General features: G+C 40.7%; 2 protein-coding genes and 1 non-coding gene across 3 annotated transcripts; all 3 read right to left on the reverse strand.

The window, feature by feature from the left end:
• Positions 1-447: 447 nt before the first annotated feature.
• On the reverse strand, positions 448-520 carry TRNAT-UGU (transfer RNA threonine (anticodon UGU)). Its single transcript has one exon. It is a non-coding gene; the product is annotated as a tRNA-Thr (tRNA).
• A 3678-nt stretch (positions 521-4198) lies between these two features.
• LOC149601394 (uncharacterized protein F54H12.2-like) lies at positions 4199-5491 on the reverse strand. Its single transcript, XM_089860919.1, has 2 exons — positions 4860-5491; positions 4199-4652 (listed from the first exon to the last, which is right to left on the reverse strand). Exons 1-2 carry the CDS (start codon positions 5489-5491, stop codon positions 4199-4201), a joined length of 1086 nt encoding a protein of 361 aa, XP_089717045.1.
• A 1256-nt stretch (positions 5492-6747) lies between these two features.
• Positions 6748-7860, reverse strand: LOC149601395 (uncharacterized). Its single transcript, XM_089860920.1, has one exon. It carries the CDS (start codon positions 7858-7860, stop codon positions 6748-6750), a length of 1113 nt encoding a protein of 370 aa, XP_089717046.1.
• Positions 7861-14313: the final 6453 nt, after the last annotated feature.

Below are 14313 nucleotides of genomic sequence, written 5' to 3' on the forward strand. Positions count from 1 at the left end.
GCAAGGCTCCGACGAGAATCGAACTCATAATCTCGTTTTTACAAGACAGGCGCTTTAACCACTAAGCCACGGAGCCCTTGCTTTGAAGCGATATTAATGCTGAATTTTTCAGTAAATTATCTCAATTAACTCGTCGCAACTTTAACCCTATTGTTTGCATATATGAATATATAAATCAACTATTATTTTTAATTTTTTCAAAATTTGATAGCTACGAAATCTAGTTCATGAAACTTAACAGCAAGGCTCCGACGACAATCGAACTCATGGTCTCCTGTTTACGAGACAGGCGCTTTAACCACAAAGCCGAGGAGCTCTTGCTCTGAAACGATATGAATTCTGAATATTCCAGTAATTTAACTAAATTAACTCATCGGAACTTTTACCCTTTGTTTTATTTTTCAAAATTTAATAGCTACGAAAAATAATTCAAGTAACATAACAGCAAGGCTCCGACGAGAATCGAACTCATGATCTCCTGTTTACAAGACAGGCGCTTTAACCACTAAGCCACGGAGCTCTTGCTCTGAAACGATATGAAAGAGAATAGTAAGCCTCGATACCCGCGGGCAGCGCAGGGGGGGATGAATTTTTTTCCCCCCATGGTTTATACCCGCGAAGGGGGGGGACGAATTTTTGCCCCCATGCCTCCATCCCCGGAGGGGGGTTGGTGTGTCTCCCCCTCACCTCCTCCACCTGAAGGGTGGAGGTTGTTCTTGAGTGTATGCTCTCTCTTTGCGCTAAGTCCCCTTTTTTTTATTCTGACTTTCACTTTCTCTTTACCCAGCCCGATACCCGCAAGAGCGTTGTGAAGGCTGGAGAGTTTTTTTTTCTCTCTCTCTCTTGGTTCCCTGACTTTCACCGTCTCTTTCCCTTTGACCGTCTCTTTATTTTTACGCTTGCGAATGTACTAGCCTAGCGGCGCGAGAGCGCTGTGAAGGAGAGTTTTTTTTTTCCTCTCTCTTTTTTTCCTCTTCTCCTTTACATGTGCAAAGCGGGGGAATGCGTGTACAACCATAGCGGCTCGCGTTTTCTCTCCGAATAGCACTGAAATGTTATAGGAATATATCTCTCGGGTTCCTCTTCTCCGTTACGCGTGCAAAGCGGGGGAATGCCTGTACAAGCCTAGGAATTTCTATCCCAACATTTTTTTAATTTTACACGGAATTTTAATTCCGGTAATATTTTTTTTTTAAAGCGGGGCATTTTTTTTTTTTTACTTTTGCAATATGTATAAATCAAGAGGCGTTAAATATTTTATCCATGTTTTATTTTTTTTTACATAAAGTATTTTTTCTAGTAAAGTATTAATATTACGGATGCGTTCATTAAAATGCAATTTATCGATATAATAATAGTTAAAACGATCCTCGTAAGGTATTTTATATATTACGGTAAAAGGGCAAAAAGTAACCTTTTTTTTCACCATTGTAAGAGTCTTTTAAATTCGTCTTTTCTTGATAAGACAGATATAGTCACATTTTTCCGAAGTAACGTCTACTTCGATAGGCACATTGAGCGTCCGTTTTCCAAGAATGAAAGGGCAGTCAGGGTACAATTGTCTATGTTTATCGCGTACCGATTCCGAGGTTGTCCATACTTGAAGAGTCCCGTGGCAAAAGAAACATCTGAAGGTATGGTCCGTGTGGACTAGCGTTTGTTGCCCGAAAATGTATGGACAGTCTGGGTACAATTGTCTATGTTTATCGTTTACCGATTCCGAGTTTGTCCATACTTGAAGAGTACCATGGCAAAAGAAACATCTGAAGGTATCTCTACGACCTAAATAAAACCCGTCTCGCGCTAGTTCGCCTGCATCAACGTAAAGCGACGGCCACGATTGGAAAGTTTTTAAACGGGCTTCTTCCGAATTCATGTCGTGTTCAACATCTCGCGGTTCTTGGGGTCGCTGAAAATTTCTTGGACGTAGGTATCCAAAATTGCCTTTTGAATGACAGACTTTGGAATGCGAAACTCCATATAATCAGAGCGGGCGGTGGGTGGTACGTCGTGACCCTTGTCGTCTTCGATCGGTACGTTGTTTGTTGGAAGTCCGCGGATGAAGGGACAACTAGGAAAATGACGTTTGTGTTCTTCGTGCACAGAATCCCGAATTTTCCAATCGTTTAATATACCGTGACAAAAATAACACTCTACGGTATCGTGACCATACGTATATAAATAAAAAAATCCGTCTCTAGCTAGATCTCGGGGGTTTGTATACGGACCCTTCCAGCGATGGAAACTTTCACGTCTTTTCGCCTCGGTGTTCATACTAGTTATGAAACCCAACGTTCTTTTCCGTTTGCTTATATAATTCAGCATGTACAACACCCCCCTAGCGGCTAAAATAATAATTCATGCCCAGACCCGTTCGCCTTCCCCCCACACCCCTAAACTTTAACTAGAACCAAACTCAAAATATATCAAGAGCCGACCCCCATGCCACCAAACTAAACCTATAACTAGAACTGCCACCCCCCCTCTCTCCCCAAAACTAAACTCTAACTAGAACTCCCCCCTCTCTCTCTACCCCCAAGCTAAACTCTAACTACCAAACTAAACCTATAACTAGAACTGCCACCCCCCCCCCTCTCTCCCCAAAACTAAACTCTAACTAGAACTCCCCCTCTCTCTCTACCCCCAAGCTAAACTCTAACTAGAACAAATCTTTGCCCAGACTTGTCAGCCAGCCCCGCAGACGTTCTTTGTATACAAAGTTGTTTACGACATTCGAACCAAATGGATCCCCCCAAGATTAAAGATAATTCGTGCCCAGACCCGTTCGCCATCCCTGCTATGAACCTCTCACCCCCCTTTACAAATGTTGTTTACGTCACTCGTCTGCAAATAACACGACCAGACATGTTCTCCCCCCTTCAGAGAATCTGTTTTCAAGCTGTAATATGTGTATGTTGAAAAAATAAAATCATTTTTAAAGGAAAAAATACATTTATTCATTTTTTTTTACATGTAAATATCATTAAGGATATCTAGATTGCACGAAATATTAATTTCGGCCTTGTTAGAGTGCGCCCATAAGGCGTAAATTAAAGCCTTGTCAAAGGCGCAAGCCGTTCGGTGCTCACCGACGGGGTGAGGGTACAAGCACCGTACGGGAAGAGAAATGATGTCCGCGGTCGTGGCTTTCGGACACTTGAAGTCGTTCAAGTCGTGAACCGTTCTGTTGAGACGGTCAGAGAGAAAGGTGACTTTTTCGTCACCCTTTGAAAAGATTAGGTCGACCCCCTGTAGACCGGCGGCGAGGCAATCGTCGAGTTTGGCGTATGAGGTTAAGCCGGCATTCCAGTCCAATCGGTGCAGATTACGCGAAACCCACTGGTTTTGCCGTTGTTTTGAAATCGAGACGTGTGATTTATTGTACGGCGGCGCGAATGTCCAGGAAACGGTAGCCGGCTTGGCCTCGATGGTTGTTATGGCCAATTCTTTCACGATAATGTCCGTGCTGCCATCACTACGAGTGCGTCCGTTCAGGTATTCTAATTCAATAACGGCGGACTTCATAATAATAACTAGCAGCGAGTCTGTGGGTGACTGTTTAAAACCGAGCCGGGAGTAGATATGAATCCTCTAACGACCGTAGGGCTTCTTTTATAGAGATTGGTTGACGTCATAACACCAACCGAGTCGGGATTGGATACGAGAATTCACGGGGTGTGTGTTTCTCTTATAGAGGCTGGAACGGCTGACGTCATAACACGGTCTAATACCGAGTCGGGATTGGGTAAGAGAATTCAGTGGGAGGGCGTGGTTCTCTTATAGAGGTTGGAAATGATGACGTCATTCATCCACGGATCCCTCTTAAATTTCTTGAAAAACATGTTTGTGCTTCTTCTCCTCGTTCTGTGCATAATGTATACAACGCAGTATATACCGCAAGCGGAACTGTCGGGGGGCTGCAAAGCCCTCCTATTATAGTTTATTTTCGTAGAATTTTCTCTCATAAATGTTTTAATATCTTCTGTCAAGGGACCCAAACCCAAAGAATCAAAATAATAACATTGTTTATTCCCATCGATATAGAGACAAATCCAATGACTACCGTTTCCTTTGTGATTATCTAGATTTATAACAATGGAAGCCGGGTATCGAAGGATATATTTGGGTAGAACATCGCGCGGGTATACGCCCATGAATCCGCGGGTGTATCTCAAAACCCTTCTTATGGTTGAAGCGTTCATGGCGAATCTACAACGACGGTTCTATTATGATCTATGTGCATTAAACTTTGAAATTCTGAATAAACGATCAAACTCAGCGTTTCGGGTACTGGTTCTTCGAACCCGAGTTCAAGTCGCAATTGTCCTTGTCGTATAGGGTTGTAATGATTTATATCTGACGCGGTACCATCTTGAGTCAAATCAAAACAGTAAAGCGTATAACCTTTGGGATACTCCTTCATAGATATTTCGTTACCATCGTCTTTGTAATGAGTACCAGATCCGGTAAACAGAGAATAATATGATCTAGCGTAAAGACCCTTTTTGAAATTTGGTCGCAAAGGCTTAGCGAGTACTTGTTCCGAGCCGATAATCGGATTAATATAATTCACGTTAAAGTTGTTGAATTCGAAAGGGTTCCAACTCAATTTGCCGTTATACGAGTTATGAGTTACTAAACCCGCTGTTAATCTGTTTGGTAAAACCCCTAAATATACGTTATCTATAGTAGTTTTTTGAATATTTGCCGAAATGGTAAAAACTTTCACTTCTGTCCTAGTGAATGGATATTTAGCCGTGGCTTTAGTCCAAGCCGATTCTAAAGCTAGCATTACCCGAGGGGCTACTCTCACTTTACGAATATATAAACCTACTTCGAGTATTTCGTGCTTGTACCACACGCCACCGGGGGGAGGAGCTCCGAGCAAAACAAAACCCGGTTTATTTCGGGTCATCCTGACTCTAAGACTGACGCCATTGGGTATGAATTTTGAAACGTTAAACATATCAGCGTGTAGGGCTCCGTACATTTCAATCTCTTTCGATTCCTTTGCTAACTCTTTTCTAACAAGATGTCCCTGGTTTTCAGTTACAGAAACCATTTTCCCAGCCGTGTCTTTATGCCATAATGAAGAAGTTAAATGAGATTTTTTAGCGTCTCCGCCATAGTTTAGCAATGTTTCTAGGTAGGCCTTGAAGGCGTAGTTTCCGGTTGAAGATGAAATAGGCGTATCATTGGCGGTCACTTCTACCGTATCCCAGAGCGAATGTAAAAAATTGTTGATGGGTCCTACGTTATCGGCTTCAACAAGATCGGTACCGTCCGTATGTACTATTTTAGCTCGAACATAAAGCATAGTTAGAGAGGCGTCAATATATTCTTCGCCATTTCCGGGAACGTAAAATTCAATCTGAGAGTCTCCATCCAAAACCGAAATAGGTCGATAGCAAACATACTTGGTCGATTCTACCGATGTTTGAATCGGGACAGATTCGAAAAAATCCAGCTCAGATTTTGTCGCTTGAAACATTTTTAGGAGAATATATCGTGTCGTCTTGACCTGTAGGGTATACGACGGCGAACTGGCTTTATTTTCCTGGTAGCCGCTCGTTTTATACCTTTTTTACTTTGAGCCCGTTTTCGTTTCAAGGGTTTTTTACGTCTGCGACGTTTCCCCCCTCCCCCATGCTGTGTTCTAATATCATCTAAAGTTTCCGTTACTCTTTTCTTAGCAGCCTCTTTAATATCCTTGCCCGATACTACGTCACTGAAAATTTTGGTCCCCGTACTAACGGCTTTTCTGCCGAGAAATTTGGCACCGCTTGTAAGCAAAGGCCTAACAAACCTTACCAATCCGCTAAAAAAGGATCCGAACCCCCCGTGCCCTTTCAAATTAGGGTTAGTCCCTATATAATAACTTCCGGTTCCGGTTCCGGTTCCCGCTTGATTATTGTAATATTGCTTGTAGCAACATTGTCTCCGTTCTAAGACGTCTGGCTTAGGCATCGCAAGTGTAGTTTAACCGTTAAGCTCCCGTATTAAAATGGCGCCGGTTCCCCTAAACTATTCCTTATATTAACTTCGATGATATCAAAGTAATTTTTACCAACGGGTACGTAATGAGGATTGGTAAAGGTTTGAAATATTTGAGACCCGTATGGTTTCTTGGCATCAACCGAAACGATCCGTAGTAAAGGAACCGAGTGGTCGCCTACAATCTGATCGCTAGCGATATTTAAATAGATAAATAACTGGTCCGGAACGTGGTAATTCAAATTAGAGGGCCTTTGGCTACGACCGATAAATTCGTTAGCTTCATCGTATCCCAGTATTTCGGCAATGGGTTTTTCGAATTTTAAATAAGGTTTCAATAATCTTTCAGGTTGGTTTATAGTAATGTGCCCGGTTACGTTATCGTAAATCAGCCGCGGTGATGGGCCATTTTTGTCAAACGAATTATTTATGACGTTTATTAAATGTTCTATAGACTTGTAAAACCCCGGGGGAACGTCGGGCGCAACTATGGTCTCCCGCCTAGCGTCTTTACTTTTTCTCTCTCTTTTCTTGCCTTCGGCTACCTCCCCTACTGTATATTTGCTCCCGTATCTGGAAACGTTATGAAAGCTAACATCACGTTCTTCCTTAGGCCTTGGCACGTTGTAAAAAGTAGACGTATACATTATATCTACTAGAGACACTTCCCATTTTCCATTTAAATGAATAGGGTTAGGTAGCTTGGTACAGTAATGCGCCCTGGTATTATCGGGAAATAACGAGCCGTTGACGTTACTTGGTAGGGTTAGGTAAAACGATTGATTCGACATCTTCTCCACGAACCCAAGAGGTTTGGGTTTTCGGGTAACCTTCCCAAGATACTAATAACTCCAATTTTCCACGCCTTTTTCGTCGCTTTATAATTTTTTCAATGTTGAACCTTTCAGGTTTAACCGTTTTCTGAACCTCTTCGCGATAGAACACGCCACTTATAGGGTTTCCTTCCAGATCCTTTAACTTGTAAATCACTGGATCACGGGCAGTTCCGATAAAATCAACTTGGAAAACTTCGGTGGAGTAATTGGCTTCGTAACCCTTTTCAAAAACCATTTTTACTTTGCTAACCCTGACGTAATCACCCACTTTTATTCGGGGAGGAGGGCGTTTTTTCTGTCCTTTGTTTTCAGTCCCGTAAATATTTCTATACACTTCTAATATATTGGTTGGCTTAACGTTATTCGGCGTCATCTTAATAGTACTATGCCAAGCGCCGTTATACGCCGACACTATATCTCGTAGGTGGTCGATATACCTTCTAGTATGGAGATGGGTAAACAGTTTAAACATACGAGACTTTAGCGTTCTATTCACTCTTTCTACAATGGGGGCGTGGTGGACGTCATTCTCGGTTGTAAAGAATTTAACCCCCTTTTCTTTGAGAAATTTTCTGACCGAGGAATTCAAAAATTCCTTCCCTTTATCCGTTTCTATTCTAATCGGTATTTGGTCTTTGAATATAAGAGCTAAGGCTCTAACAACTTCTTTTCCCGTCTTACGTAGTAAGGGCACGACCCATAGTTTTCTACTAAAACAATCTATACACGTCAATAGAAACGTGTAGTTATCATTATCCTTGCCCAAGGATCGCATGTCAACCAAGTCTATTTGGTACAAATCACCGATATTGTGAACTATAATTTGGCGCCTCTTAAACTTTTTACGAGCCGTTTTATGCAAAGTATACGGGGTGGAACTTTCCAAAAACGAAATTACTTCCGCTTTCGATATACCATCATCTTTAACAGCTCGATGTAAAGCGTCTATTCCTGAAAACGAAGCGGGGTTAGAAGGATCATAGTATATGGTTTTTAATTTTTCGGTGTTGTTGGGTTGAAGCTCAGCCATTTTGGTATTATAGAAGAAGAAGATTTCCTTTTCGTAACGTAACGAGCCCCGCTTGAATTTTCTTTATTGTAATTTCTTAGCCGTCTCTTTAAGGGCGTTCTTTTTGGCGGGGAAGTGAGATGAAGGAGAGGAGGAGGGGGAAGGATGGGGACTGGTTCGGGAGAGACGGCGTTTTTTGGTCCTTCAATTTCTTTTACAATGCTATGAAAATCGCTCCAGCCTTCGGGTATTTCTTTAAGGGGGGAAATGTAATGGTATACTAACTGCGCTATATCAGAATTTTTGATCTCTCGCCCGTTTACAAATAGTCTTCCTTCTTTTGACCACCTTAAGGTCTCGCCAAGCGATTGCAACTGAGTGAAAACCTTCTTTGCTCTCCCCTTATATTTGAGGGGGAACATGTCAATCCATTTTTCGGTCGGATCCGGCACGATTTCTCGAGAAACGTTATTGTACCTTTGGACTAGCTGTTGGTACATAATCCATTTGGAGCGATCGTCTAACGATTTGTTGTTTAAAACCGTTTGCATCTCCCTATTCAATTCTTGCATAACATCTGTCTTTAGAGTATCAGCGGGTTGAATAGCGGGTTGAGACGGTATTTGCCGTTCATTCAAGGGTACCAAGGTCATTTTATGGTACATTACGAACTAAAAGCTCCGATAACCGAGGAAAGAAGCGGTACGAGTAAAGAAAAAAGACCTTCTCCCTTTTGGTTCGATAAAATAGCCCTTTTCTTTTTCCAAGCTATTCTTTTACTAGCTATTTTGCGTAGGTTATTCTTATACCTGTATAGCCTACTTCTTTGAGCCAAATTCAATTTCACGTTTCCGTGTAGCGTATTTAAAACTAATTCTGATATAGCGTCTATTAAACCTTTATCCGCGGATCTTATAAAGGCGTGTCTAGGTCCTTTTTTAAGTTTACTCAAGAGGGCGAGAACGTCTCGCTGTGATGTAATCGCACGGCGTTTCATAATTCAAATGAATGCTCGTGTATGATACGAGTCTTATTTATCTCTTTTTGGGCACGTACACTACCATGATCTCATCGGGAAATATGTTTGTTCTAACCCTATAATCTTCGGGACAGTTTTGTTTAAAGTCCAGTAGCAAATACGAATGAGGTTGTTCTGTAGCGTCCATGTAACTCTCCATTAAAAATTTCGGGTTACGCGGGTACATTTGTCTAGCTAGATAATTTATTTGCAATTTATCTCTAACCTGCTTGAACAGTATCAAATAATTTGTGTTTAAACTTATGTCCCTAGCATCGCTGGATTTATGATAAAGATTTTGAGTTAAATATAGCACGCTTAAATTACGATGATGACTAAACTTGGTAAAAATTGAACCGATCAAACCTGATTTGTTTTGATCCATTAAATCGTCTATTACTAGAAGACAATTTCGAGAGCCATCGTACTCGTTCATATCCGGCAAACCTTCCTTAAAGACAACCAAACCTTTCAACCTGTCGTAAAATGGTTGATATTCTGAATAATAGAAAATAATTTCAGCGATATTGGGTTCAAACATTTCCCGATGATTTTTAATGATTCTTTCGCAAAGAAACGTCTTTCCAGCCCCACTCGGTCCATTTACCGTTATGGTACACGGGTGATAAAAGGGAATCATTGTTCTCCGAGCTTAAATAAATTAAACTTTAAGTGGCCAAACGTTAATATAGGGGTCGCGCGCGTCTTCTTCTTCTAGCGTGTCGCGGAAATGATCGCGTCGTGCATAGCAAGGAAACGCGCCGCGTGTCGCGTATGACAGGGAAACGCGTATGACAGGAAGCGCGGGAAAAAAAGGAACAAAATCAGTTTAAATTTTTTTTTATTTTAAATATACAATATACACTTTTAAATAAATTAATAAATTAGTCAATAAATTAATAAATTAGTTTTAAATTAGTTTTAAATTAATAAATTAGTTTTAAATTAATAAATTAGTTTTAAATTAGTTTTAAATTAATAAATTAGTTTTAAATTAATAAATAAATAAATCAATAAATTAGTTAATAAATTAAGTTGGGTTCTGGTAGCCATAGGGGACTGTTTTGAAATTGTCTAGTATACGGATTTTATCGACCGTGGCTCTATAAACTTTGTGAGTGTCTATAGAGACAAGCGTGTGATTGGGAAGCCTCGAAATGTGTCTCGGAATTGGAACAGTTATGGGCAAAAGGGGTTTGTCTAAATCAACGCCTAGTAATCCTTTTAAAGTTTCGTGATTGACTAGTTTCTCGTTAGAGACATTAAGACGAAACCCTTTGACTTTGGTTGTATTGAACCTTTTGCCAGAGTCTGGATCTGTTACCCAATAACTATAGTTTTTGCATCCTCCACTGACAAAGGTATCAATGTAGGCGTTTTTACCATAACCTTCCAATTCGTTGGTCATTTCACCCAGAAAGTTACCAGTTTCTATTAGCGGTATTCCCAGGGGGGACATGTACACAAGAGAATCTGTATCGTGGTAATAGCATTTATCCCCGACAATTTCCAGATATTCTAATAAACAAAGACGGGCCATGGCCGTTGTATAGCAGGCTATAGAGACGTTGGTATGCTTCAAAACAACGTCGGCCTCAGTCGTAGGAACCCATTTGACTAGCAGCGTTTCTTCATTTATGGTTAAAACGCTTTTTACTTCAACATCCGGGTTACTTAAGAGTTCGTAAAGTCTGCGGGGTTCTTTGATAATTTCCGTTTTGGTTGGTTTCACTCTTTCCCCGAATTTACCCCAAAGACTATTCAAGGCAAGTTTTGCTACGCTACGCAACCCTTCGTTTCTTTTAATCTTGACTGGGTCTAAAAGTACCCCCTCTCTAATTTTAAAATTTTTAATATAATTGTCACGTTCCTCGGGGGTAACGCAATTCGAGGGGTAACCACTAGCCGTCTGCTTATGAAGAAGGAACGAATCAACGTATTTTTGAAACAAGCCGGCCTCGCCAGTTTCAGGGTTATATTGTCGCACCTTGTATTTCCAGGCCTCTATCTTTTTTAGGATAACATAACCCCGATTTACAGCGGCACGAAGTTCATCAATCACCCAAGTGCCGATTAGTTTTCGCTCTTCGTCGGAATGGCGACAGTCTCCTTGGAAACGTTTCAAGGCACACTCCCGGCAAAGAGTGAAAACTAATTTATTGTTTAACCTTGTGGGCAAAACAGGGTGAAAGAGGCCAATTGGCGGCAAAACTTCGCATTTCAGAAATCCGTCGAATGTGAAAATGTCGGGAATATTATCCAGTAAAATTTCTGGGTGCCCGACTGGCAGCTTCTTTCTCTTGTTGACGAAAGGATAGAGACTAGTTACGTCAACGTAATGCATTTTCTCGCTGCCGGATACTTTATGGTATAGTTTAAGTACCGACGTTCTTCCACCAAAAAAGGCATCGCGAGGATTTAAAGGTTCGCGTACTTTTTCTTTAATGTTTTCTGCTTCCAGAAAAACACCAATAGCCGGATTATCGGTTTTATCTTTAGTCCAATCACATTCCCACTTCGTTATTACTTTAAAACCCGCTTTCTCGATTCGTTCCTTCTTTTTTAAAGTTCTGACGTACAAGGTGTTCAAGGTTTGACCAGGATCACCTTGCAAAGATTGGTTACGGTTGACTTTGTAGCATTTGGGGCAACCATGGAAATAACACCCGTTAAACTCTAGAACATCTTTATCACAAAGGCCGTCCACTTTCATTTTCAAAACTTTGGCTTCAGAGCCGTTAAACGCAGACTGTATATTTACGCCGTTTTCGTGAGCATACCAGGATAACCATTCTATAGCCACAAGTGACTGATTATCAATCATTCTATAGAGGTTATGAGGAATAATGCCTATAGAATCTTTATCCATAAAGTGTCTCCTGTATACCCAGCTACACAAACCGGCTATAGTACACGCGACCTGGAAAGGTTCCACCTGGGCAATGTCCAAGAAAATTTTTCTAAAAGCTAGACAACCTAACTTTAATATCACAACATCCTTGATGCAATAAAACTTTAATTCCTCCAGAAAATTAAAGCCTTTTTTCTCCTCAATTTGTTTATCGTACCACTCCATAAACTCTTTGAGATTTTTGGAGGTTAAATTTTCCGACCCGTAAGCTTCTGGAGGAGGCATTTGGTTTTCTAAGACATAATTTGTTGCTAATTGATTATTAAGGTCGAAGACGTGATCTTTAACCACGTTAAATAAAAAATGAGGGAAATAACCCTTTGCCGCATCTTCTAAGCCGAAAGTGGCGGCGAATTTAGAGAGTGGTACGGAGATAAAATTGAAAGAGTCAAGGAAATTTAAATTAAAGACAGTTAAATTTATAATTTTAGTGCCGTTAATTATGCAGTTAGGTTTAAATTCTTCGCCTAGAGCCATAATCTCTCGCAATAGAAACTGATTATCGTATCCGCTAGCATTATGAGCCAATAAAGTTACCTTCTTGACAGAGGCTAATGTTCTTAGAAAAGCTAAAAAATTTGAAACAGGGTTTGCTCCTTCAAAAACTCTCTGTCTCGGGCCTAGTGACCCACATTTCCCGCAGACGAAACCAGCCTCGGGCACATCGATACAACTTTCGCATACCATCTCTGATACGCAAAGGAGAGGCTGGTGGACTAACGCCCCTTTTTTTTCCTCAGATTCTAATATCTGAATCGCTTCAAAATCATAAAAAATATAAAGCAAATCAGGGACAACTTTCTGTTTCTTAGCTTGGCGAACTTTAGGAGGTTCTTCTTTAATTACCTGAACGTAACAATAGTGTGGACTGGGAGTGTATCTACTGCACACAGAACAATAGGTCTCACAGCACGTATGGGGCTGATTTTTACGCTTAAATAAATTTATTTGCGTGAAACATTGTTTGCAATGAAATAGTTGTGCGCAAATACTCTTCCCGTCTACACCATCTTGTTTATGATAATTAAAACATTCATCTCCTTTGAAAACCTTGAGACATTTGTCACACGCTCGGTCAGCACCCGTACAAGTTTGATCTCGTAAACAATTGTAACAATAAAGATTGCAACTATGATCTCTCTTGTTTCTAAATCCTACCAGACAATTTTCACAGTAATGGTCCATCCCGAACAAAGGTCTTAAAGACGTGACGACGTTGTAATGTCTATTTTGATTAATTAATATCAAACGAGGTCTATTGTCGTCATTGTCGATTTCCCCCAAAATCAACTCGGGCAAATTATTTTTAAAAATATATATTAATATATTATATTGCGCTAATTCGGCTTTAAATTTTTGTATAGATTCTACTTTACCGCAGTCTTTCGGGTTAACTTTAGCTTTGCGGCAAAGCTCTATAGCGGCATCTCGTTGAGAGGCCGTATCGCCTCTATCCGCTCGTGTGTACGAAATCGACTTAAATTTGTTTTTAAGCGCGATATTAGTCGGGTTTTTCTTATGCTCCGAATGTGCAATTGCCACGGAAATCGCTCTCGCTAGACACAGATTATCATTGTTCACTATCCTGATAATTCCTCGAGAGTCACGAGAAAAGATATCAAAGGACCGCACTCCTTTGGGAGCAGCACGGCCAAACCCTTCTACCGGGATTCTCACCACGTGAAATTTTAAGACGATGGGTCCCAAAAAGAATCTTTCAAACTCATCATCGTATAAAACTGACTCTATCTCATCTAAAACAGATTTAGAGTCCAATTGGTCAGCTCTACGAAATGAGAGTGATATCTCGCCCCTGTTTGGCAAGCTTAAACTTTCGGCCGTTATCTGAATCATATCAGATGGAGCTAACCTATTAAGAACGGCCTGGACAATATTGGCTAAGCCTTCAACCAAATTATTAGTTATTCTTACGGTGATTTCGAGACCCGTTAGGTTAAATCTAGGGTACATTTGCACTCTTTGATCCGTAATTTCACAGTGAGGTAGAGAATCTATTGGCGTCATAACTGCCCCCCTCGCTCCGCCTCCAGATTGGTCAGGGAAATTACTAAGACCCGAAAAATCTATAGAGGCGAAATCGTTTTGAGAGGCGAAACCCAGCTCTGGATTATTGTTTAAAAAGTCGCGAGCTATACGATCGTTCTGGGAAGATTCAAATTCCCGCACAATTGATTCTTCCTTTTCGAAAATGTTAAAAGCTTTAATCATGTTTTCATCTTGCTCATCAACGAGTAGATTTTCAGCTTGCATTTCGTCTATATCGCGTTGACCTATGTCAAACGCCCTTTTTTCGAAACGAGCCATATATTGCTCACTACACGTTAAAGGCAGATTATTAAAGAATGTTTCCAACTCTTTAATGTCGCGGCATTGTTCAGGCTCACGCGGTACGCTTAACATATATTTAAATATGTCTGTAAATGTTTCAAGAATAGCGTATCCTCTATTTGACAAAAATGGCGGTAATATTTCCCCGACTGTAGCTGGGTTAAGTTTGAGTACTGTACATAAATCAAAGAAAAAA

Source organism: Phalangium opilio, unplaced genomic scaffold (genome assembly GCF_054372755.1).
Source record: "Phalangium opilio isolate 3A_F unplaced genomic scaffold, DU_Popi_V2 ptg000360l_1, whole genome shotgun sequence".
Lineage (NCBI taxonomy): Eukaryota > Metazoa > Arthropoda > Arachnida > Opiliones > Phalangiidae > Phalangium > Phalangium opilio.

Excerpts from the sequence above, each read along its gene's own strand:
- LOC149601394 (XM_089860919.1), bottom strand. The coding sequence starts at position 5,491 with ATGTTTCAAGCGACAAAATCTGAGCTGGATTTTTTCGAATCTGTCCCG. Across the intron at positions 4,653-4,859 it reads GCTCCTCCCCCCGGTGGCGT|ATTAACAGCGGGTTTAGTAA; the intron begins GTGGTACAAGCA and ends TTTACCAAACAG.
- LOC149601395 (XM_089860920.1), bottom strand. The coding sequence starts at position 7,860 with ATGGCTGAGCTTCAACCCAACAACACCGAAAAATTAAAAACCATATAC.